The sequence below is a fragment of the Schistocerca gregaria genome, chromosome 6, assembly GCF_023897955.1.
Source record: "Schistocerca gregaria isolate iqSchGreg1 chromosome 6, iqSchGreg1.2, whole genome shotgun sequence".
Classification (NCBI taxonomy): Eukaryota; Metazoa; Arthropoda; class Insecta; order Orthoptera; family Acrididae; genus Schistocerca; species Schistocerca gregaria.
In genome coordinates, this window is record NC_064925.1 from 523,923,987 (window position 1) to 523,947,075 (window position 23,089).

General features: G+C 45.2%; 1 protein-coding gene across 3 annotated transcripts in view; it reads right to left on the reverse strand.

Annotated features, from left to right (window-relative positions):
* Positions 1 to 23,089, reverse strand: part of LOC126278523 (nascent polypeptide-associated complex subunit alpha, muscle-specific form-like) — a 60,367-nt gene that overhangs the window by 33,420 nt on the left and 3,858 nt on the right. For all 3 annotated transcript variants that reach the window (XM_049978691.1, XM_049978690.1, XM_049978692.1), the window contains exons 4-6: positions 20,165 to 20,331; positions 6,295 to 8,151; positions 546 to 1,959 (exon numbers count right to left, since the gene is read on the reverse strand). In XM_049978691.1, coding sequence (XP_049834648.1) covers positions 546 to 1,959; positions 6,295 to 8,151; positions 20,165 to 20,331 — 3,438 coding nt within the window. The remainder of the gene's footprint in view (positions 1 to 545; positions 1,960 to 6,294; positions 8,152 to 20,164; positions 20,332 to 23,089) is intronic.

Sequence of the window (23,089 nt, forward strand, 5' to 3'; positions counted from 1 at the left end):
GGCCAAGGCTTATGTAATTACAAATCAATGTGTGATAGAATGAAGGGACAAGAACAAAAATAGCCCGTTCCTCTAAAACTGCATGAAATTGTTGATCATAATATCCCCATCAAAGTGGGCAGGACGCTACCAACATTGCAGCACTGAATAATACAGTGCAAACAGATAGATAATTCAATACAGGACATTCAGTTACAGTCTAGTGATAAGAAACTTAGTATTGTAACCATTCCTCCCATTCACAGCCAAACTACACTAAAAAAAAAACTAGGTTTTGAATGATAAATCAACAAGATTATCACTCTTGCAGTAGTGTTTTGTGTGTGTGTGTGTGTGTGTGTGTGTGTGTGTGTGTGTGTGTGTGCGTGTCTGAGATACCACTTCCAATACAACCATATTTGCTAAAACACTGTGTAGTCACAATCCAACCTACAGATGGAGGATTATTCTTATTTACACTGATGATTTTGATTAAGTTCCATTGCTCTTTTTCTATGTACAGCAGTTTCATAAAAACAAGTAATTCTGCATGAACAATGACTTACCTGTGAATCCGAGTTCCCTGTCATCTGCACTGTGCCTGAGGCTTTGTGAAACACCATTTTCTACCTCAGGCACTGGGATTCGAGATGTCCGCCGCAATTCTTCAACTGCTGTGTGCCACTTTCCACTTGGAAGTGACTCCACATCACGATCACGATCCCTGTCCCTTTCCTTGTCTCGATCCCTCTCCAATGCATGATGCGATTTCTTACGTGACTCCTTGCGTTTCAACTTGTGTGGTGAAGGTTCAGGCCGACCTGGTCCGGTTTCGGCAGGATCGGGGGAAAATGCAGGAGACTTCCTCACTACACCAACATCTACACTTGGAGAACCATCTTGTTCTTTCAATCGCGCTTTCAATGGTACATCTTCAACATCATGTTCATTCCGTCGTTCTTTGCACTTCACTTTCACTTTGCCTGCGAGATCACTGCCACCGACACTTGCAGCTGTCCTGTCATTTAAGAAATTACCAGTAGTATCCCGTTTTGATATATCACATTTTGAATAAGTTTTTGTTGAAAGTTTGCTACTGAGTGCAGGTGATGTAGAAGGAGAATATGTACACGAGATAGCACTTGAATTTGGGGGTTTCTTGATGCGTACAAAAGGACCTGGTGAAGTTGGTGCATGTCCGTCTAAAATTTCGGCACTTTCTTGAGCCTTCTTGATCCTCATTACTGAACCAGGTGCATTCAAGCCATCTGGTACAGTGGCAGACAAGGTTCCTGGTTTCTTTAGTCGCACCAGAGGAGAAGCAGTTGGAACAGATGTGTTCTCCAAACTACTTAGACTACTAGTGCTTGGCTTCTTTATCCTCATAATTGAAGACGGTGACACATGGTTGGCATTTTCGCTTGGAACTGATAACCCAGGCTTCTTGATTTTAACTACCGGTGGGCTACTCACTTGATTCATACCATCTGGAACCCCAACCACTTTCTTGAATTTTAAAGCCGATCCTGTGCCATCTGCTGACAAAGCATCACGTACTTTTGAAGAGGAACACTTTAATTTGCCAGAAGAGGATGAAGACGAACGTTTTCCAGAAGCAACACTGGAGGCAGTCTGTGATGAGCCATGTGGTCCACTTATCACATCCTTGTTGGTACTGCCCTGCCACTTTCTGTCCTTGCGGGAGCCTACAACAACAGCAGCATTTCGACCTCTAAGTGATATGTGGAGAGGGGGTACACGAGGCTCTTCACTAGTCTGCCCACTAGCTGCTTGTCCTCCTTGTGCTCCAAAAAGTCGCCCTTGCTGAGTGTGTGCAGCCCTCACCTCGGCTGCTTTTCGGGCTGGGGGTACATTGACAAATGAGACGTCTACCTTGTAAGCAGGTTCACTCTTCTCAAGTTTTAGGCGTAGCCTGATTGACTCTCCCGGTGCAGGGCTTTGAGCAGAATCCCGTGATACCTGTAACAATAAGAATACTGATTAAATACTCACCATGGCAAGGTAGGCATCAATGACCAGAAATGACAGACAATGAAGAAGTAAAATGGCCTGTTGTAATTTTGAAAGGATTATTGTTACTCTTTCGCAGGTAAATTATAGCTCTACGAAGTCATATGCAGTGGTTACCATTAGTAATAACAGCAAGGGACTAGAATACGGACAGCACTAGTGAATGCCCTTTTTCTTTCATTTAAATAGATCAGCAATGTGTCAGTTTTGCACAGACAAAGGAAAAATGATTATGCAATGAAAGAGAAAATGCATTGCGAGTGCCAAAACAAAAATGATTCAACATTCCTAGCAAATAATGAGGATGGTTCGGAAATTAGCCTATGTTTGGCTGTACAGAAAAAATTATTATATGTATCTCGAAACTACAGGTCTTTGCTATTTTTCGACATAGTCACCATTTAAATTTAAGTATTTGTAATACTGTTTCGCTAATTTACAAATTCCTCCTTCATAAAATTCTCCCGCCCTGGCCAGTCTATCAAGGCATTTTTACGTTCATCATCATTGGCATTGAAGTGCTGCAACACAAGCAACTTCTTCATGTGAGTGAAGAGATGGAAATCACTTGGCGCCAAGCCTGGGCTATATGGGGGATGATTAAAAATGTCCCATTGGATGTCGTCATACTGTGGTGTCTGTTTTGAATGGTTCACTTAAGTTTCTTTCTAGTTTCACAGTCGACATTTTAAGTGACTGTCATTCCATGCTCTATAATTGCAACCAGCAAGACTCTCTTGGCACACCAAGAAAACCCAGCCATAACTTGGCGGGTTTCCTTCAACTTGCAGAGAGGACTCGTAGGGCTCCAAGAGATCAACTGAAATTTCATTTTTTGTGTTTGTGTATGCCACCCACGTTTCGTCATCATTCACAATTCTCTTCAAAAAATTTCCTTTCACGTAATAGTGTGAAATCACCTCTATAAGTAACTTCAATACCCACCAAGCACAGAACTTTCATCAGCCTAAGTTGTCAGTGACAACATCATACAAAAAAGTACTAGAAATCTGCGAGAACTGTTTCAGAAAGTTCAGAGAAGATGAATCTTTGATTTTCACAAATTGTTTAGTCATTTTCTTGGACAGACCATTACTCACAGCTGAAGGCTTAGCACTCCTCTCTACATCATGGGTGTCTGTCTTCTACCACTTTTTAAAAAATCGGACCCATTGTCACACCACACCTTTACTCATAATGCCTGGACAGTATACACTACAAAACTATAACTGTCTGCTGCTGAAATGTTTGGCACTGAAAGAAATCTTATTACTGTCCACACTTCGCATTCCATGGGATTTTTCCACTTTATTACAGCTCTCTTAGTTTGAGGTTAAGTGAATGTGAAAAGAACGAGGTTCATACTTTCACATCTGAACGCTTACTGAATAAGGGCACTCCGCGCACGAATACTAGTGCCACAATAAAATGGAGGATACTTTCTGAAAAACCCTTATATTTCTTGTTACAGTGGATAATATATAGTAGTATTAAACAAACTGATACTGATGCAGGTTTGATTATCTTGGATTAGCAACATATCACAAGGCAAGAAATAATCTGTATACTTTTGATGAAAATCTTGCAACTTTAAAGAGTCTACATCACATGCTTTCCAAATACATTGCTCCACAAACTGTGTAACTAATGGCATTGGTCCACTTCTAGACATACAGGAAAAACAACAGCTGTAATTTAGAAAAATGAGTAAATCAGAGGAGAGCGAAAGGAGATGGGGGGAGGGAGGGTGGGGGAAGGTAGGGGAAAGAGAGGTGGGAAAAAGGATAGGGAGGAAGCAAGGGGGTAGGGGAGAAGAGGGAGGGTAAGACATGAGGGAGGGAGGCAGAGGATGGGGAGGGAGGCAGAGAATGGAGGGAGGTGGGAGGGGGAAGAGGGAAGGGGAGGCCAGGGGAGGGGGAAGATGGAGGAGGAGGGCAGGGGAGGGGAGAGGGGAGGGGGAAGAGGGAGGGGGAGGGCAGGGGAGGGGAGAGGGGAGGAGGAAGAGGGAGGGGGAGGGCAGGGGAGGGGAGAGGGGAGGGGGAAGAGGGAGGGGGAGGGGAGAGGGGAGGGGGAAGAGGGAGGGGAGAGGGGAGGGGAAGAGGGAGGGGGAGGGGAGGGGGAAGAGGGAGGGGATGGCAGGGGAGGGGAGAGGGGGAAGAGGGAGGGGGAGGGCAGGGGAGGGGAGAGGGGGAAGAGGGAGGGGGAGGGCAGGGGAGGGGAGAGGGGGAAGAGGGAGTTGGAGGGCAGGGGAGGAGAGAGAGGAGGGTGTTGAGAGGAGGAGGGGAGAGAGGAGGGGGATTGAGAAGGGGAGGGGAGAGAGGGGGGAGGGCAGGGTGGAGAGAGAGGTGGGGCACGGAGGGGAGAGGTGAGGCATGGAGGGGAGAGAGAGGGGGGCAGGGAGAGAGGGGGGCAGGGGGAGAGATGGGGCAGGGAGGAGAAGGGGGCAGGGGGGAGAAGGGGGCAGGGGGGAGAGGGGGGAGGGGGGCAGGGGGAGAAGGTGGCAGGGGGAGAGGGGGAGGGGGGAGAGAGGTGGCAGGGGGGAGAGGGGGAAGGGGGGAGAGAGGTGGCAGGGGGGAGAGGGGGAAGGGGGGAGAGAGGTGGCAGGGGGGAGAGGGGGGAGAGAGGTGGCAGGGGGAGAGGGGGGAAGGGGGAGAGGTGGCAGGGGGGAGAGGGGGCAGGGGGAGAGAGGTGGCAGGGGGAGAGGGGGGAAGGGGGAGAGAGGGGGCAGGGGGAGAGAGGGGGCAGTGGCAGAGAGGGGGCAGGGGGAGAGAGGGGGCAGGGGAGAGAGGGGGCAGGGGGAGAGAGGGGGCAGGGGAGAGAGGGGGCAGGGGGAGAGAGGGGGCAGGGGGAGAGAGGGGGCAGGGGGAGAGAGGGGGCAGGGGGAGAGAGGGGGCAGGGCATGGGAGGGGGAGAGGAGAGACAGGGAGGGCAGGGGAGGGGGAGAGGAGAGGGAGGGCAGGGGAGGGGGAGAGGAGAGGGAGGGCAGGGGAGGGTGGAGAGGAGAGGGAGCGCAGGGGAGGGGGAGAGGAGAGGGAGGGCAGGGGAGGGTGGAGAGGAGAGGGAGGGCAGGGGGAGAGGGAGGGGGAGAGGGAGGGGGAGAGGAGGGAGGGGGAGAAGAGGGAGGGAGGGCAGAGGAGGGGGAGAGAGGGAGGGCAGGAGGAGAGGGAGGGAAGGCATGGGAGGGAGGGATCGAGGGAGGGAGGGAGAGAGGGGGAGGGAGGGAGGGATCGACGGAGGGAGGGAGAGAGGGGGGCAGGGGGAGGGAGAGAGGGGGAGGGAGGGAGGGAGGGCAGGGGGAGGGAAAGAGAGGGGTGGAGGGAGGGAGGGCGGGAGAGAGAGGGGTGGAGGGAAGGAGGGGGAGAGGGAGGGAGGATGAAAGGGAGGGAGGGAGAGGGGGGAAGGAGGGAGGGCAGGGGAGAGAGGGAGGGCAGGGGAGAGGGAGGGCAGGGGAGAGGGAGGGCAGGGGAAAGAGAGGGCAGGGGAGAGGGAGGGCAGGGGAGAGAGTGGGGGGAGGGCAGGAGAGAGGGCAGGGGAGAGAGTGGGGGGAGGGCAGGAGAGAGGGCAGGGGAGAGAGTGGGGGGAGGGCAGGAGAGAGGGCAGGGGAGAGAGTGGGGGGAGGGCAGGGGAGAGAGTGGGGGGAGGGCAGGGGAGAGAGTGGGGGGAGGGCAGGGGAGAGAGAGGGTGGGTGGGCAGGGGAGAGAGAGTGGGGGGAGGGCAGGGGAGAGAGAGTGGGGGGAGGGCAGGGGAGAGAGAGGGTGGGTGGGCAGGGGGGAGAGAGAGTGGGGGGAGGGCAGGGGAGAGAGAGGGTGGGTGGGCAGGGAAGAGAGAGGGTGGGTGGGCAGGGGGGAGAGAGGGTGGGAGGGCAGGGGGGGAGAGAGGGTGGGAGGGCAGGGGAGTGGGCAGGGGGGAGAGAGAGGGGGGCAGGGGGAGAGAGAGAGGGGCAGGGAGAGAGAGAGAGAGAGAGAGAGAGAGAGAGGGGGGGGCAGGGGTGAGAGAGAGAGAGAGAGAGAGAGAGAGAGAGAGAGAGAGAGAGAGAGAGAGAGGCAGGGGTGAGAGAGAGAGGGCAGGGGTGAGAGAGAGAGGGCAGGGGTGAGACAGAGGGGGCAGGGGTGAGACAGAGAGGGCAGGGGTGAGACAGAGAGGGCAGGGGTGAGACAGAGGGCAGGGGTGAGACAGAGAGGGCAGGGGAGGGAGGGAGGGAGGGAGGGAGGGAGGGAGGGAGGGGGGGGAGAGAGAGAGAGAGAGAGAGAGAGAGAGAGAGAGAGAGAGAGAGAGATCATTTACCTTGGAACGTGGATGCCTAGATGGCATGGATGATTCACTGCCAGTGGAACGAACAGTAGCTTCTGAGTCTGACTGATCAGTAGTAGTTGTGTCAGCTCTCCGTGATACTGTACTGCTCACATCATCATCATCATCCGAAAACACAGAGTTGGACCGATCATTGAGAGGAGATGGAAAGCAGAAGAATGGGTCGTCTGCAGCTGCTGTAGATGCCTCTGTCTCACCGTCTGAGCCACTGTCACTTGCTACTGGCTCTAAGTGACCTGTCAGTGGATTAATGAGGAACTGACGTTTCTTCCCAGATGATGTTAGTTCTGATGGAGGTGACGCTGGTGGTTCAGGTGCTGATGGTGGAGAAACTGGCGGTGACATGGCTGGCCTTGGCCTGGATTCAGTGGAAATCCGGTAACTGTAAGGTGGAGCTGACCCTCGTGGCCACTGACTGGGAGCACTATGTCGAGCTTTCGAAGCTTCAGGCACAGCTGGTCTCATATCTGCAAATCTTTGAAAATCTGCGCCTGGCATCTTCTGTGGTCGCAACTGACTTGCTGATTCTTTCGCTGGGATTTGGTTGACACGCTGCTGTTGAGGTCGGATGACCGGTTGAGCAGTGCGAGGATATGGTGGGGGATTTGTTGGTAGTGAATTCTGTTGCTGCTGAAATGAAGATCCCTGAGGGCGAGGAGGTGCAGGACTGGGAGCGGGCAAAGGTCGTTGCTGGGCACGGGGAGCCTGAAGGGTGTGTAGGGACCCACTATACGTTTTCTGCTGCTGTTGCTGTGCAGATTGTTGAGGCACTGGTTGCTGGTTCTGTTGAAGTGAAGTGCCTGACACAGGTGGTGCCTGTTGCAGACGAGAATGACCAGAAGGAAGTGGATGGGAGACAGGACCGTCAGCTGGAGGTGATGCCGGAACACCCGCAAAGGCAGAACGAGGGTGATGGGCGAGTTTTCCCGGCGGGGCTGGAGATGCTGGGACCTCCGAAGGCACAGAAATGAGGGAACCGTCAGACTTTCGCCGAACAGCAGTATGTAACTGTTGCTGCTGTTGCTGTTGAACAACCAGAGCTGCACGAGCTCTGGCCTGCCTATCGGCCAACACTGGTGGAGGCATTTTGGCAGGTGGGCCTCCACTGCCATCGTTCTGCAACAAGTTGACGAGCAATGGACTCGACAGAGCCACATTGGCAGCAGTCACAGGTGCAGTACCAGGAACCTGACAGTTAGGCGGCTGCCTGAGACCTGCAGGTCCTGATGTTGTCTTGTACACAGCTTGCTGTTGTTGAGGCTGGGTTTGGGAACCTGGATATGGAGGTGGAGGTGGTGTTGCAAAATTATGGTGTGCTGCAGCTGGGGCAGGAACTGCAGCAGATGAAACAAAAGGCTGGTCACGCACAGCAGCATGTGCTGCGTGAGTCATACTGGCAAATGGAAAGGGGCCTGGATAAGCAGGAGCAGGACCTGCAGGTACTGTGCCACCTGCTGGTGCAGACGAAGCTGCTGTCAAGGAGGCTGTTCCAGGTGGTGTTCCCGAGATGCCAGGCGATCGTCTCGGCTGGGGAAATGGTGGTATAGGGTCTCCGTCTGTAGGTGCAACAACATTTGGACTGCGAAATGTGGTTGCAGGAGGTGGTTCCGATTTTGATGCTACTGCTTGCTGCAGTAGATGCACAACACCACGTGCTAGTCCTGCAGCTGCCACAGCTGCTGTGTCAGGACAGCTTGCACTTGATATTCCAGATGTTGATGGTACTGGTTGCTGCAGGGAAACCTGTTCGTCTGCATTCCCTGGAGCTGTCTGAAGGACAATTTCTTGACTCTCTCCTCCAAAACGACTGGCAATCCTCAATGATATTACCTGCAAAATAGGAACAACTATAATTAGTAACTTTTAAAGTAATGTTTCCTCTATTGCAAAAAACTGTATATATATATAAACGAAAAAAATCAGATTCACAACTAAACTGAACATTACATCCTACTGGGTTTTTGACTTTGAAATGAACATCCAGATCTCTTTAACAGTTGGTTTATGAATCAGCTTGTTGTCAAGCATTTCAGTTTCTCTCCGCCCTTTCTGCTCTCTTATTCAAAAACCTGTTTTCTTTTAATACATATATTATATGTCTGCCTAATTTGTGGCTTGGTTGAAAGTGGAAAGGTGTAAAATTACAAACCCACAGGTTCAGCAGACAATCTTTATTTGCAACTGTCACCCATTACTTCCTTCACACCAGCAATGATTTGCATGTGTGAAAAATGACAGGTTGCACCATGGTTCGGAGACTGCATTAACCTTCAAGTCTCCCACCAAAAGGCTGGGTAAGTTACTTAATAGGTCACAGGATAACAAGGACATATCATCTACAATAAGGCCATGCCTAGTGACACTGTAGTGTTCAAATTAAACTTCCAGTTGGGTTGATGAAAACTTTTTACCACAAAAGTTTACAAATGTCTCTTCTGATTTTCCTTTTTTTGACAAATTCTAAGCCCACAATTGGGTGTTACTGAATTTGTACAGACAAATGATAAATACCTGAAAAGTGACACATTAAACATTAGTCTTTTCATTCCTACAGCAAACAAATAAGTTAATGAAAAAATTTTAATGGAAGGAGTAAAGGTTACAGCTCACCATGTCACTGAGGAATCTGATGATAGAAGGTACATATACAAGACTGAAAACATACCTAAACTTTCGGACAATGCCTTTCTTCAGAGCTAACTAGTACAGAATATAAATGTCCACACACATACATACGCCTCACAGTTATACTGTACCAGCACTGCAACTGGTATTCTATGGGTAGAATGAGTAATGGGGGAAACAAGGCAGGGAAAGGGAGAGATCTGAACAGACGGATTCCTTGAATATATGTGTGTGTGTGTGTGTGTGTGTGTGTGTGTGTGTGTGTGTGTGTGAAATGTAATCCTTGGGAAAATGGACGGTAAGCTACAGATGAAAATGAATTAGATGTACACAAGGAATTACAAATGCTTCTACAATAATGTAAATACTGTTACAGGATAAAAACAGTATTTTAGTGCAGAAGTTTGGAGAAAGTAAAAAATGAGTAGGATACGTGAATTACATCGTAACGCCATTACATCATAACCTGAAGCTAACACTTAGCACTGAGACCAAGTCTGTGTGGGCTGACACTGAACTGTATTCTACAGTAACCTGATTTTATGTCCCTGAAATTAAAGTTTTCCTACTGTTACAACATTTTTTATTGGTCTCTTCAAATTTCCTATATTTATAACAAAAATTTGCACCCATATTTGTGTTAACACAATTACACACAGGAAAACAACTGTTTGGAAGGCATTTAGTTTGATGAAGGAGCAAACTTTTACAAAATCAGAGTTTTCCATCACCAACTACTCCTGAAAATGTGGCTTCTTCCAAGAGGATCAAGGGAGAGGATTTGGTCAAGAGATTTGGGTAATTACAGTGATAATTGAAAGTTTCCTTATTTTGGATATAGAAAAAGTTGCAGCTGAAGGATTCAGTGCAAGATATCCTGCACATTGTTGACAAAATTGCGACTGTTGAAAAGGTATGTCTGTGTACTACATGGTACGAGGCAAATGTTCAATATGGGAATCAGATGGGGATGGAAAGAAAGCACAGCATAGGAAGGATTAATGTGTTGATGTGAATATGATGTTGACAAAACTGTGCCTCAAACTGTGGATGTAAATCCAGCCATAAATACAATAAAGGAAGTGAAACACTCCATAGTTCTAACATTTAAGGAAAAAAAGTAGTATGTAACAATGTACTAATTTAGTATTTAAGTTATGTTTGAAATTAAAGGTCAGTAACATAAATAAAATATTCTTCAAAAGTAATTTACCACCACTTTTGAAGTTCCTTAAATAGTGTAGAAGAGCAGTTTCACTACATACATATTTTCTCCCCATCTTCAATAATAAAAATAACAACTGCTTGTTAGCTTGTGTTGTCAGCCATCTAGGTCCAGCACAGAGACATTCATCAACTGCCGCCTGACATCCATTGCAGGGTGTATGTTGGCATCTGACTTTTCAATTCATTATGATCTTCAACTATATAAATGTACGTTGCTCCTGCATGTTTTCTTATGTCATCAATCTATTTGGTACTAGACTGCATACTCTGTCTTTCCTTATCTTTTGGAATATAATAAAGTAAAGAGCTTCCTAGGTCCAACTAACACCCATTCACCTGGACTTATAATTCTGACCACACCAATTTCATTTTCACTATAGTTACATGTTTTTGTTCCAGTTAGTACCCTAATATATTTTTGTTTTCTTATCCCTCCTAACAATTTTCATCTCCTCAATGTTTGCTAAGCAACACACTATTTCTAATGTCAAAGTCAAAACAGGTACAAACATGTTTATTACACACTATAGTCAGCCAGCAAGTTACATTTTGAAAAACATTTTTAGTTGATCAGAATCACTCCAGGCAACTGTGTCATCGGCAGGTTCTACAAATTAAATGTAAACTTCCAGTATTTTTTGTCCAGTGTGTTGATTATATATTGCTTTAGTCTACTCATATTTCACTCTCTGTCTTAGATTCACTGTCTCAGTTCAAGAATTTGAAAATGCACTGCTGTAAATGGCTTTAGTGACATAGAATCTCTCTGATTAACTCCTCTTTCCAATTTGAGTTTCTCACCATCATGATTAAGTCTACTGGAAGATACAGGATTTACTTGTTTAATATTCGGCAGACTAACACAGTTAGTAGGGCCAATGGCTTATTTCTCAAGGAGTTGAAGTTCAGATTTTGTTGAAACTGTGTGAAAAGCTTTCTTCAAATCTCAGAGTGCCAAGACAGAAAAACTAACAGGGAGTCATTACTCATTCTATAATTTTGGAGTATATCTGTAGTGTGGGCTAATAAGGCTGCACCCCCCCCCCCCCCCCCCCCCCGGCCAAACCCAAATAAAACCGGCAACCCTGTCCCAGATGTAGTACCTTCCCACAACCAGTCAGTTCTGCCTCCTATATGTACACACAATACCAAAATTTTGGGAGTGTACAAAATATCTTAAGTAATTTAATTCCACGTATGTGGTTTTTCACACAAGAAATACAACACACAAAGGCAAGTGTGCCTAAGAATGGTAGTATTTATTCATAAATGAATGTTGGAGGTTTAATGTAATATATTGACAAGCCATCCTTCTAAAATCACTGTCACATAAGGGAAACCAAGGGAGAAACAGGGTACGAAATGATGGATATGCAAGAGAGCAATGGGAGGATAAGGAAGGAGGGATAAGCAAGGCATCAAAAGGAAGGATATGACAGGGAAAAGGGAGAGACACAAGAGGCAAAAGAGGGGAAGGCACAGGAGCAAAGAGGAGAACCAAAAGAGGGGTAGGAAAAGGAGCAAAAGGACGAGAGTAAAAAAAGGCTGAGGATGAGAAGTCACAAGATGCCATGGGTGGACATTGAGGGATGCCAAGGATGGAAGAACAGGGATGTAAGCATATAGAATGCAGAAGGCAAGCAGTCAAGGGAGATCAGGAAAGGAAGAACAAAAGGGCAGGAGGTGGACAGTCGACAATGACCTGGACGGAAGAGCAAAGGGATAGGTGGTGAGTAGTTGAGGGAGGCTGTGAACAGAAGAGCAAGGGGGCAGGTAGTAGATACCCAAGGATGGCCACGCACAGAAGGGTGAAAAGGAGCAGAAGGTAGATTGTAGGACAGATGGGCAGGGGAGGCCTAGTTGACGGCAGAAGGGCTAGTGAGGTTAAGCCGATGGCAGAAGGGTGAGGAAAGTCGGGCCGACGACATAAGGGCGAGGAAAGTCAGGTTGACGAATGAAGGAAATCCGGACAGCAAGGTTGGACAGATGGAGGACGGCGAGGTCGGACGGACGGAGGATGGCAAGGTCAGACGGACTGCGAGACTGAGGACAGAAGGGCAAAGGATGTTGAGGATGGTGGGCAAAAGACATCGAGAGTGGGAATGCAAGGGTGGCTGGACGAAATACACTGACAGCGGTGGTCTGAGGGACATCGGCGGTGTTGGGCCGATGGACGTCGACGGCGTTGGCATGAGAGATGCTGACAGCGGTGATGCAAGGGACATTGAAGGGAAAATCGTATACAAACTGTCAGGTGCAAGATAGTCTGAGGGCAGGTGGTCAGGGGTGGAGATAGATAGGTGGAGATGGAGTCAGTAATGCAGGGTAGAAAGGAGTGGAGGGGCAGGAATGAAGCTGCTGGTGAGGAAGGAGGTTATGGAAATGGGGTAGGTATTATTGAAATGGGTAAGTACTGTTAGAGGGGTCATCATCGAGAGGGTAGTACGTGGCATGGGAATAGTGCATAGCAAGGAGAGTATGCACAGTGAATTTGGGAGCACACATTGAAGGGGGCAGGTAACACGAGTGGGGAAGGTTTAGTCGGATGGGGAGGCTACAATGAGGGGGAAGATTGTGAGAGATGGGGAGGGTACGGTGATGGGGAAGGTTTAGTGAATGGAAAGTTTACAGCAAGGAAAGAGCGAGGCATGGCAATGTAGGACGACAGAGAGGTATGCCAAGGGCTTATAAGGGGCAAGGGTGAAGGGTCAGTGAGGCTGAAGGGGCAAGGGTGAAGGGTCAGTAAGGCTGGCAACGGGCTGAGGATAGAGAACAAGCAATGGTAGAAAGCAATGGGAGTGTGGCTTATGGAAGACCAGTTAAGGTGGAGGGGGCTGGGAGTGGAGCTCATGTTGGGGTGGCGAGGATGAAAAATGGCAGTGAGGATGGGAGGATGGGGGCTGGCTGGTCGAGCATGTGAGTTAGCGAGGGAGAAAGGACAATTTACTACCGTCTACACAAATAGTAGTATAAGTTCCTGACAAAATTTATGTCCAGCATCTCTGGCAGAGGTTATACACTGTCCAGTTGCATTAATGTGACCACCTGTCAAACAGGCTGAATAACCTTCTTCTGCGCAATGGAACACTGTGAGGCGTGCAGAAGGAAAGTCAATGAGGTTCTGAAAAGTTTCGACAGCTCTGTGGAACCATGGCGATGGCGACTGCGCTAAATTTCTGAGTCAAGGATCCATGGCGCAAACATCCTGTTTACAGTGGTCCCAAGATTCTTGAATGGTTTAAATCCAGGAAGTTCGGTGGCCAGAGGAGCACAGTGAACTCATCCTGATGGTCTTCAAACTACATACATACACTGCTAGCTATGTGACACATTGCACTGTCCTGAAAGGGGGCGCCATTGTGCCAAGCAAAAACAAACTGCATGTAGGGGGTGAACTGGTTCCCAAGGATAGAAGCAAACTTGTGTAGATCCACTGTGTCTTCCGAATGATGAGATAACCCAGGGAATGCCACAAAAAGTTTTCCCAGACCATAACGCTCCCACCTCCGGCCTGAACCCTCGTATGATTGTTGTAGGGTGTTTGCTGTCAGACATTTCACGTCATAAACGCCAATGGCCACCTTTCCGAATGAACATAAAATGTGATTAATCCGAAAAAGGCATCTGTTGTCTATCAATGGACATCCAGTTGCAATATTGACATGTAGTTTCCAACCTTCGTCGCTGATGAACAGCAGTCAACATGGGTGCATGAAACAGGTGCCTGCTGCTCAGGCTCATACATAACATTCAACGAATGATCGTTAAAGAGACACTGCCGGTAGCCACTTGGCTCTCTGGGCGATCAGTTGGAGAACAACTGTAAGTATATTCACCCGCACCCATTTCTACAGCTATTGTTCACCCCTGTCATCTATGGCTCATGGTGCAACACAGATGCCTTGATACCAGTTCTGGATGGGTAACACTCTCACAACACTTCTCACAAATATCATGTCATTTTGACATAAAATACAATACTGATGACCACATCATCGGCTACTGCCTTAGTGACAAGGAAGAATATGAATGTTGTTGTTCCTCAATTCACTCACAGAAATTCAAGCCATCCTCATAGGCACCTGCATAACCACATACTCAGAATTCACCACATATTCGGAAATAAAGAGCCAAATATTTGTGAGGAGAAAGAATATGAATTTCATTGCAGCTAATTTTGGTCGCAGCATTTAAAATTGCACTCTGTGGTTCCCACCTAACCACACACTAGGAAATTACCACATATTCGTAAATACACAGCGAAACATCTGTGACATGAAAGAGTATGAATGTTATTTCCTTAGGTTCCTGCCTAAACACACAATCGGAAATCGCCACATATTTGTGAAAAGGGAGAACATTAATTTTAATTAAAGGTGTCCTTTTGGGTTCCTGCGTAACCACAGATTTGGAAATCACAAAACATTTATTTCATCCTTTGTTGTCACAGCAGATGGAATGTAAATAACATTGTTTATTGCAGAATTTACTTGTATTACATTCATACGGCCCCAGAACATGTTAACAACACTAACATGAAAACAAATAAATATATAAATAAATATTTGCATCTGATCAGATGCGAAACCACACCTTCAAGTCCAGAAAGCACGCGTTATTCATTACGCTAGCACTTAATTATGTGATGTTTGTCTCCTGTCTTGGTTATCACACTCTCTCTTCAAGGTTTATATTGTTGATGCATTATAATGTAACATTTAATGATAATGGAGAAGTATTTTTGATAAAATTTTCAACACTCTTATTACCCTGAAAAGACATACTGCAAATTATAAAACTAGCAAGTTTCATGTTTAATTTGTAAATTATTGACAATAATAATTCACTCCTGAAAGAGCACTCTTACATGGAGGCATTAGCCACTGATAAATCATACTGCATGCTAATGAAAATTGACAGCCACTCATGCGGTTGTTGATATTGTGTATGACGTCAAAATGACATCATGTAGGGGGAAAAAAAAGGATAGGTATATACTCGCGCAACACACACACACACACACACACACACACACACACATCCATCCATACATACATACACAGACACAACAGACACAAGCAGACATATTTAAAGGCAAAGAAATTGGGCAGAGATGTCAGTCGAGATCGTAGTACAGAGGCAAAGATGTTGTTGAATGACAGGTGAGGTATGAGTGGCGGCAACTTGAAATTAGCTGAAGTTGAGGCCTGGTGGGTAACGAGAAGAGAGGATATATTGAAGGGCAGGTTCCCAGTGTAACACTGTGCCAAGATGTACTGGCCGTGCACCAAGGCATGTTTAGCCACAGGGTGATCCTCATTACCAATAAACACTGTCTGCCTGTGTCCATTCATGCGAATGGACAGTTTGTTGCTGGTCATTCCCACATAGAAAGCGTCACAGTGTAGGCAGGTCAGTTGGTAAATCACGTGGGTGCTTTCACATGTGTCTTTGCCTTTGACCGTGTACACCTTTCGGGTTACAGAACTGGAGTAGGTGGTGGTGGGAGGGTGCATAGGACAGATTTTACACCGGAGGCGGTTACAAGGATAGGAGCCAGAGGGTAGGGAAGGTGGTTTGGGGATTTCAAAGGGATGAACCAAGAGGTTACGAAGGTTAGGTGGATGGCGGAAAGACACTCTTTAGTGGAGTGGGGAGGATTTCGTGAAGGATGGATCTCATTTCGGGGCAGGATTTTAGGAAGTCGTATCCCTGCTGGAGAGCCATATTCAGAGTCTGATTCAGTCCCGCAAAGTATCCTGTCACAAGTGGGGCACTTTAGGGTTCTTCTGTGAGAGGTTCTGGGTTTGAGGGGATGAGGAAGTGGCTCTGGTTATTTGCTTCTGCACCAGGTCAGGAGGGTAGTTGCGGGATGCAAAAGCTGTTTTCAGATTGTTGGTGTAATGGTCCAGGGATTCAGGACTGGAGCAGATTCGTTTGCCACGAAGGCCTAGGCTGTAGGGAAGGGACTGTTTGATATGAAATGGGTGGCAGCTGTCATAATGGAGGTACTGTTGCTTGTTGTTGGGTTTGATGTGGATGGATGTGTGAAGCTGGCCATTGGACAGATGGAGGTCAACGTCAAGGAAAGTGGCATGGGATTTGGAGTAGGACCAGGTGAATCTGATGGAACCAATGGAGCTGAGGTTGGAGAGGAAATTCTGGAGTAGTTGTTCACTGTGAGTCCAGATCATGAAGATGTCATCAATAAATCTGTACCAAACTTTGGGTTGGCAGGCTTGGGTAACCAAGAAGACTTCCTCTAAGCGACCCATAAATAGGTTGGCATACGAGGGGGCCATCCTGGTACCCATGGCTGTTCCCTTTAATTGTTGGTACGTCTGGCCTTCAAAAGTGGAGAAGTTGTGGGTCAGGATGAAGCTGGCTAAGGTAATGAGGAAAGAGGTTTTAGGTAGGGTGGCAGGTGATTGGCGTGAAAGGAAGTGCTCCATTGCAGCAAGGCCCTGGACGTGCGGGATATTTGTGTGTAGGGAAGTGGCATCAATGGTTACAAGGATGGTTTCTGGGGGTAACAGACTGGGTTCTGTGGGGGCTTGGTAACCAGCTACAATGGGGCGGCCAGGATGTTTGGATTTGTGAATTTTAGGAAGTAGGTAGAAGGTAGGAGTGCGAGATGTCGTTGGGGTCAGGAGTTTGATGGCGTCAGGTGAAAGGTTTTGTAGGGGGCCTAAGGTTCTGAGGATTCCTTGAAGCTCCGCCTGGACATCAGGAATGGGATTACCTTGGCAAACTTTGTATGTAAAGCGTTGGTATGTCAATAGAGACACAAACAAACACAAACCCACACACAAAATTCAAGCTTTCACAACCCACGGTTGCTTCATCAGGAAAGAGAAAAGGAGAGGGAAAGACGAAAGGATGTGGGTTTTAAGGGAGAGGGCAAGGAGTCATTCCAATCCCGGAAGCGCCCACGCCCCCCCCCCCCCACCCACCCACACACAAGCAGACGTGTAAAGCCAAACAGTTTGGGCAGAGATGTCAGTCAAGGCGGAAGTACAGAGGCAAAGATGTTGTTGAATGACAGGTGAGGTATGAGCGGCGGCAACTTGAAATTAGCTGAGGTTGAGGCCTGGTTGGTAACGAGAGAGAGGATATATTGAATGGCAAGTTCCCATCTCCAGAGTTCTGATAGGTTGGTGTTAGTGGGAAGTTTCCAGATAACCAGGACGGTGTAACACTGTGCCAAGATGTGCTGGCCGTGCACCAAGGCATGTTTAGCCACAGGGTGATCCTCTTTACCAACAAACACTGTCTGCCTGTGTCCATTCATGTGAATGGACAGCTTGTTGCTGGTCATTCCCACATAAAGCTTCACAGTGTAGGCAGGTCAGTTGGTAAATCATGTGGGTACTTTCACACATGGCTCTGCCTTTGATCGTGTACACCTTCCAGGACAGGACTGGTGGGAGGATGCATGGGACAGGTTTTACATCAGGAGCAGTTACAAAGGGTAGGATCCAGAGGGTAGGGAAGGTGGTTTGGGGATTTCATAGGGATGAACCAAGAGGTTACGAAGGTGTCTCTATTGACATACCAATGCTTTCACTTGGGGGAGGAGGGAGGGGGTGGAAGATTCTGTAACTTACCAAACGAAAGTGCTGGTACGTTGATAGAAACAATAACAAACATAAACACACACACAAATTTCAAGCTTTCGCAACCCACGGTTGCTTCATCAGGAAAGAGAGAAGGAGAGGGAAAGACGAAAGGATGTGGGTTTTAAGGGAGAGGGTAAGGAGTCATTCCAATCCCAGGAGTGGAAAGACTTACCTGGGGGGGGGGGGGGGGGGGGGGGGACAGGTATACACTCACTATATGTCTGCTTGTATCTGTTATGTTCGGATGGATTTGTGTGTGTGTGCGCGAGTGTGTATCTGTCCCTCCCCCCCCCCCAACCCCCAAGGTAAGTCTTTCCGCTCCCGGGATAGGAATGACTCCTTAACCTATCCCTTAAAACCCACATCCTTTCGTCTTTCCCTCTCCTTCCCTCTTTCCTGATGAAGCAACCGTGGGTTGCGAAAGCTTGAAATTTGTGTGTGTGTTTGAGATACCTCTGTATACACTGCTGTGACTGTTAATATGCAGTATGCAAATGGATGAGGCTGCTTCCAGTTCCTTAGTGAAACAAGCGTGTGGAACATAGTTAAAAAGTGCTGAGAAATAGGTTGTTCTTAATGTTTTTAGTAAATGTACAGAAAAAAATTGGACTCTGAAGTTTTCTGAGGGACTATATTTAATTTTGTTGCCATACAAGTATAAATTGGATGTATGGTGGAATTGGTAATGTAGTAGATTGATATACTATGGTAGTTAGTGGATTTCTGGTTCAAGTCCCATGTTGGTCTACTTTTTTGGTTCATTTTGAAATACTTTCATCTCGTAATTGTAAAATTCATTGTCATTTTTTATGAATAATGCAGGTCTTCTTGTTTCTAATTACATATCCCACGCAAAATTCTTGTTTTCATTTCAAATATAAATTCTTAATTATCAATATTTTATGAAAGGCTGTTAACAAAGATTCCTTAAATTAAGAGAACATGAAGATTCTTTTTTTTTTTTTTTTTTTTTTTTTTTTTTTTTTTTTTTTTTTTTTTTTTTTTTGACAAAAATGAAAAACCAATTACTCGTTATTTGGACTATGTAAATTATCTTATACCACAGATGTAGTCTCACACGAACCAGAGTGAAAAGTGTTGTAGAAACATGAAAAACAATCATTTTCACAACCCAAGGTTGAAAATACTACTATAGTTGTGACGTTATCTTATTTACAACACGACCGGTTTCAGGCTCTTATACACCCATCGTCAGGTGTTACACTGAAAATAGCAAGAGATTGGAGGTGATAACAGTTTTTACACACAGTAATACACATAAAAAAGCAAAAAGAAAGTTCCTTATAATAGTTTAGAAACCACCAGACAGGCCAAGTGCTGTAAAACCAAAGTCAACAGCAAAGTGATGCCAGACAGTACCATTGACGACTGCCTGGGTGAAGAAATATGCAATGAATATCAGACACTTACAGTCCATGTTGTGACCCTGAGCACCTAGGTGGACAATTATGAAAGTAAGCAAAGGATTGGGAGTGAATTTGTTGTGGGAATGTATTATGATACGGTGTAAGTTGAGTGGGTGACTGAAAAATACTTTGGGTAATGAGGGTAGGATACCCTCATCTCAGAACACTGCATGAGCTAGCTCAAAACCCTGATGAAGGGAGCACCACCTGGTGACTTGTCAACACAGGAAGGGATTTGTTGTTGTCACAGAAATAACTGGTGTAGGTTATCTTTTTCTGGACTAACTGAAGAGGAACTTGTCTGCTTGCAAAGGCTCAACACATGGGTGGTTGCTGGTTTGATATGAACAGACTGTTTCATGGAGTCATCTAAGTGGTGGACATCAACATTTAGACAAGGAGCTAACAGAGCTGACAAATACCAAGTGATGCAACCTGGGAGGAGACTTTGGTTTCTGGAGGAAGTAACAAAATGCCCTTCTCACCATCTAGGTCTCAAAGGTATCAACAATGAATCTAAGCCAACCGCTAGGTGATCCACGAAAAGTTAGAGAAGATGGTACTACGCAGGTACCGACAGCATATCCAACAATTTGTTTGCAGGTCTGACCTTGAAAAAAGAAATGATTGTGTGTCACACTGTGATAGTTCCAAGGGGTTAGGAAATGGGTGCTAGGTGTGCTATCACAGCACAGGGAAATGTAGTGGCCTTGGGTGATATCAGATAACTGGGACATAGTATCCATAGTTCTTACAAAATAAGTCTCACTTTCAATACTGCTTTTATTTCTCTGTACGTGCATATGAGCATAGAAAAAAAGAAAGAAAGAAGAAGAAGACAAGGAGGAGGAAGAAGAAGTAGTGCATGATATTTGGGCCATATAGCAACAAAATAAAATATGCTGTGCACATCAGACACACTTTCTTCTATCTCATTTTACTTGCCTGGTCTCCTTCGACCTGCACCGACAGTATACCAAGCTGTGTAAGAGCTTGATCCCCCTGCTGTGCGAGCTGCCTCAGACGAAGTGCTGCTTCCCTTGGAATTGTGAATGTAACACGCACAGAGTTCCATGGCTCCACCTTTGATACTCGAAGGGACTCTGCTTTTCCTATAAAACAGCAACGGGAAGCATTAGACAATGGTATTGCATATCTTCAACATTAGTCCGACAGTGTCTCTGAGAGGAAAGGAATGGTATTTTGGTAAAAGAACTTATATAAGTAAACATTTTTTCCTGCTATATGACAGACATGTAAGTGAACAGTGTGTGATAGCACAGAAGATAGCTGTAAGTCACCATAAAAAACTGCAATAGAAGCGATTGATTTGTCTCCTTCAACCTGTTGGAGGCGATTTCCAACTTCAGTCCAAAAAGTGCAAGATTTTTTTTAATCGCATAAACACTAAATAACCAGCTTGACATACAGCAAGAGAATTTATGGCGACAGTTTTCACTGCAAACGAAAAACTAAATCCAATTTTCACTGTGACGAATTATTAAGAACTTTTCAGTTAAAATTATGAGCAAGCTAAATGTATGGAAAGTGCCAGGTATATGGGTAGTAAGATGTAATTTAGAAAGAAAAAGTATTCAATTGTGATTATCATATTGTACTATAAGGCTTTTAATAGTTTATTCCTGGGTGTAGAAGTGATACCAAAAATGTAACAATAATTCATCCTCCATTCCTTTGGAGATGTACCTATAAATAATCTCTTGTCAGCCCGATACTATAAAATATGATGAAACTTATAAATCACCTATAGTTTGACAAGACAGATAGTATGAAGTACAATATTCAACAAACAACATCTTCAGCATTGCGTCCAGTATGTCCTGACAAAACCTTCTGAATGCATAGACTGTAAATGAAAGTTTATTTTTTACCATTTTTTAGCTTTTAGAAGAATAAGAAACATTTACAGTCCACCATCAACTGCCACAGTTGTATATTATCTGCTACTAAACTTTCCTTTGCTGCACTGCTTGCTGAAATCAGATCTGCAAGCTATGCACACAAGACGTCTTTCAGTTCCAATTTACAAATTTACAACATACTTCCACCCAAACTGTTGAATACCAACATAAGACATGGAGATAGATAGACAATATTTGAAGTTCTCACAAAATATATTTTTTAAACCAAGTAATAAACATATCTTCTCTATCAGAACACCTTTCTCTAGTAATCATGCAATTCTTTTTCAGCTACTCAGGATCATATTTGTACTACAGAATGTCTCTGATGCACTGGTGGAGAATCATACCAACCAGATCCTCTTAAAATTCTTCCCGAAGTATGTGGACACTTCACATAGGTTTGGAGAGCTTACATAAGTTGCAGTTTTATTGTTGCTTTGATCAGTACTGAATAATAACAGAAAATAATAATAACAAATAAAATACAATTGTGTGTTCATAAATGTTACCAACCACAAGGGAGGTACTAAGATCACAGCGCAGAAAAATAAAATGAAGTTCTTGGGTCACAATACAGTAAACAATGCAAAGAAATGTACTGATAAATAATACCTACATATACAAGTAGGGTAGTGGAAGATGATTTCAAATATACAGTAACAGAGATAAAGAAAGATTATGTGCTAATAGTGAAAAAGGAAATGGAAGAAGCACAAAGCAAATCTCACATTTTGACTATACATCTATCTGTGTGGAGAGCTGGGGGGAGGGGGAATCAATAAGAAAACACAAGGAAATTGCCACCTTTCCAATTGTACTCTGGAACATGCAATAAACATTTTTCCATAAATGTGCAACTAACAGCACTAGTTACACACTTTATGCATTATCAATAACACAGCTTTCCGTCTGTGCAAAATAATAATAATAATAATAATGAAGACAGAAGTGGTATGCAGGGAAGATAACTTTATTACTTGCGAATACAACCCACAAACACAATGAACTAGATAGAATTCTACTGACTGATAATCCATAAACCATAGACACAGCAGTATACTAAAATAAAGAAATATTGAAATTAATTAAGAGGAAATAGATATGGGAAATGCACTACACAAATAATATATTTTTTGTTCATTAGACTTTTTTCCTAGATGCAAACTAAAACACAATCTCTCCAAGTAATTTTCTGTACAATATGAGTGAAAACATATTACATATGTACAGTTATACTCTAAAACTCATTGCCCAGTAAGCATCTGATTGTATTTTATCACTAACATCACACACACTTCCTCAATCCCTTTTCACTGTTGTATGAATGGTTCTCTACACTTCATCTGTTGTCACTTGGAACTTCTGTCAAGTTTAGTAAACTCTGCAGTTGTGCTGACAACATTCTCTTTTTCAAGTACAATATAAGAAACAAGTGAATACATGAACATCAAATCATAATATTTAAATGACTAAGGCAAAATCCTCAGAACCCACCCTTTCCCAAAAATGTGGTTTCTATAAAGTCCCATGATGTGTGTATTTAACAACAACAACAACAACAACAACAACAGCAGCAGCAAACTGCTACAGATATGTATCACCTATAAACTTTTTTTTAAACAGGTCACTGATTTTTCACACACAGCAGAAACAAACTACAGTATAAATGAGATGAATTAACTGAATGGAAGAAAATGCTCTCTGAGGGAGGGATGAGGGTGAGCACAAGTAAGGGGTATTACAAGCTGTTGAAGAGGCTTGGATTGACAAGGAAATAAACTATCAGAAATAAATTAGGAACAACACATTACAGTAAATTAAACAAAGTATGGATAACATGCAGAGTGAGAGTGAAGAGGAAAAACAGCTACTAATGACTAAAGAAAAACTTTTTTGTGTGAAACACATTTCAGCTGAGTCCATCCAATCTCCTGTCTCGCCCATT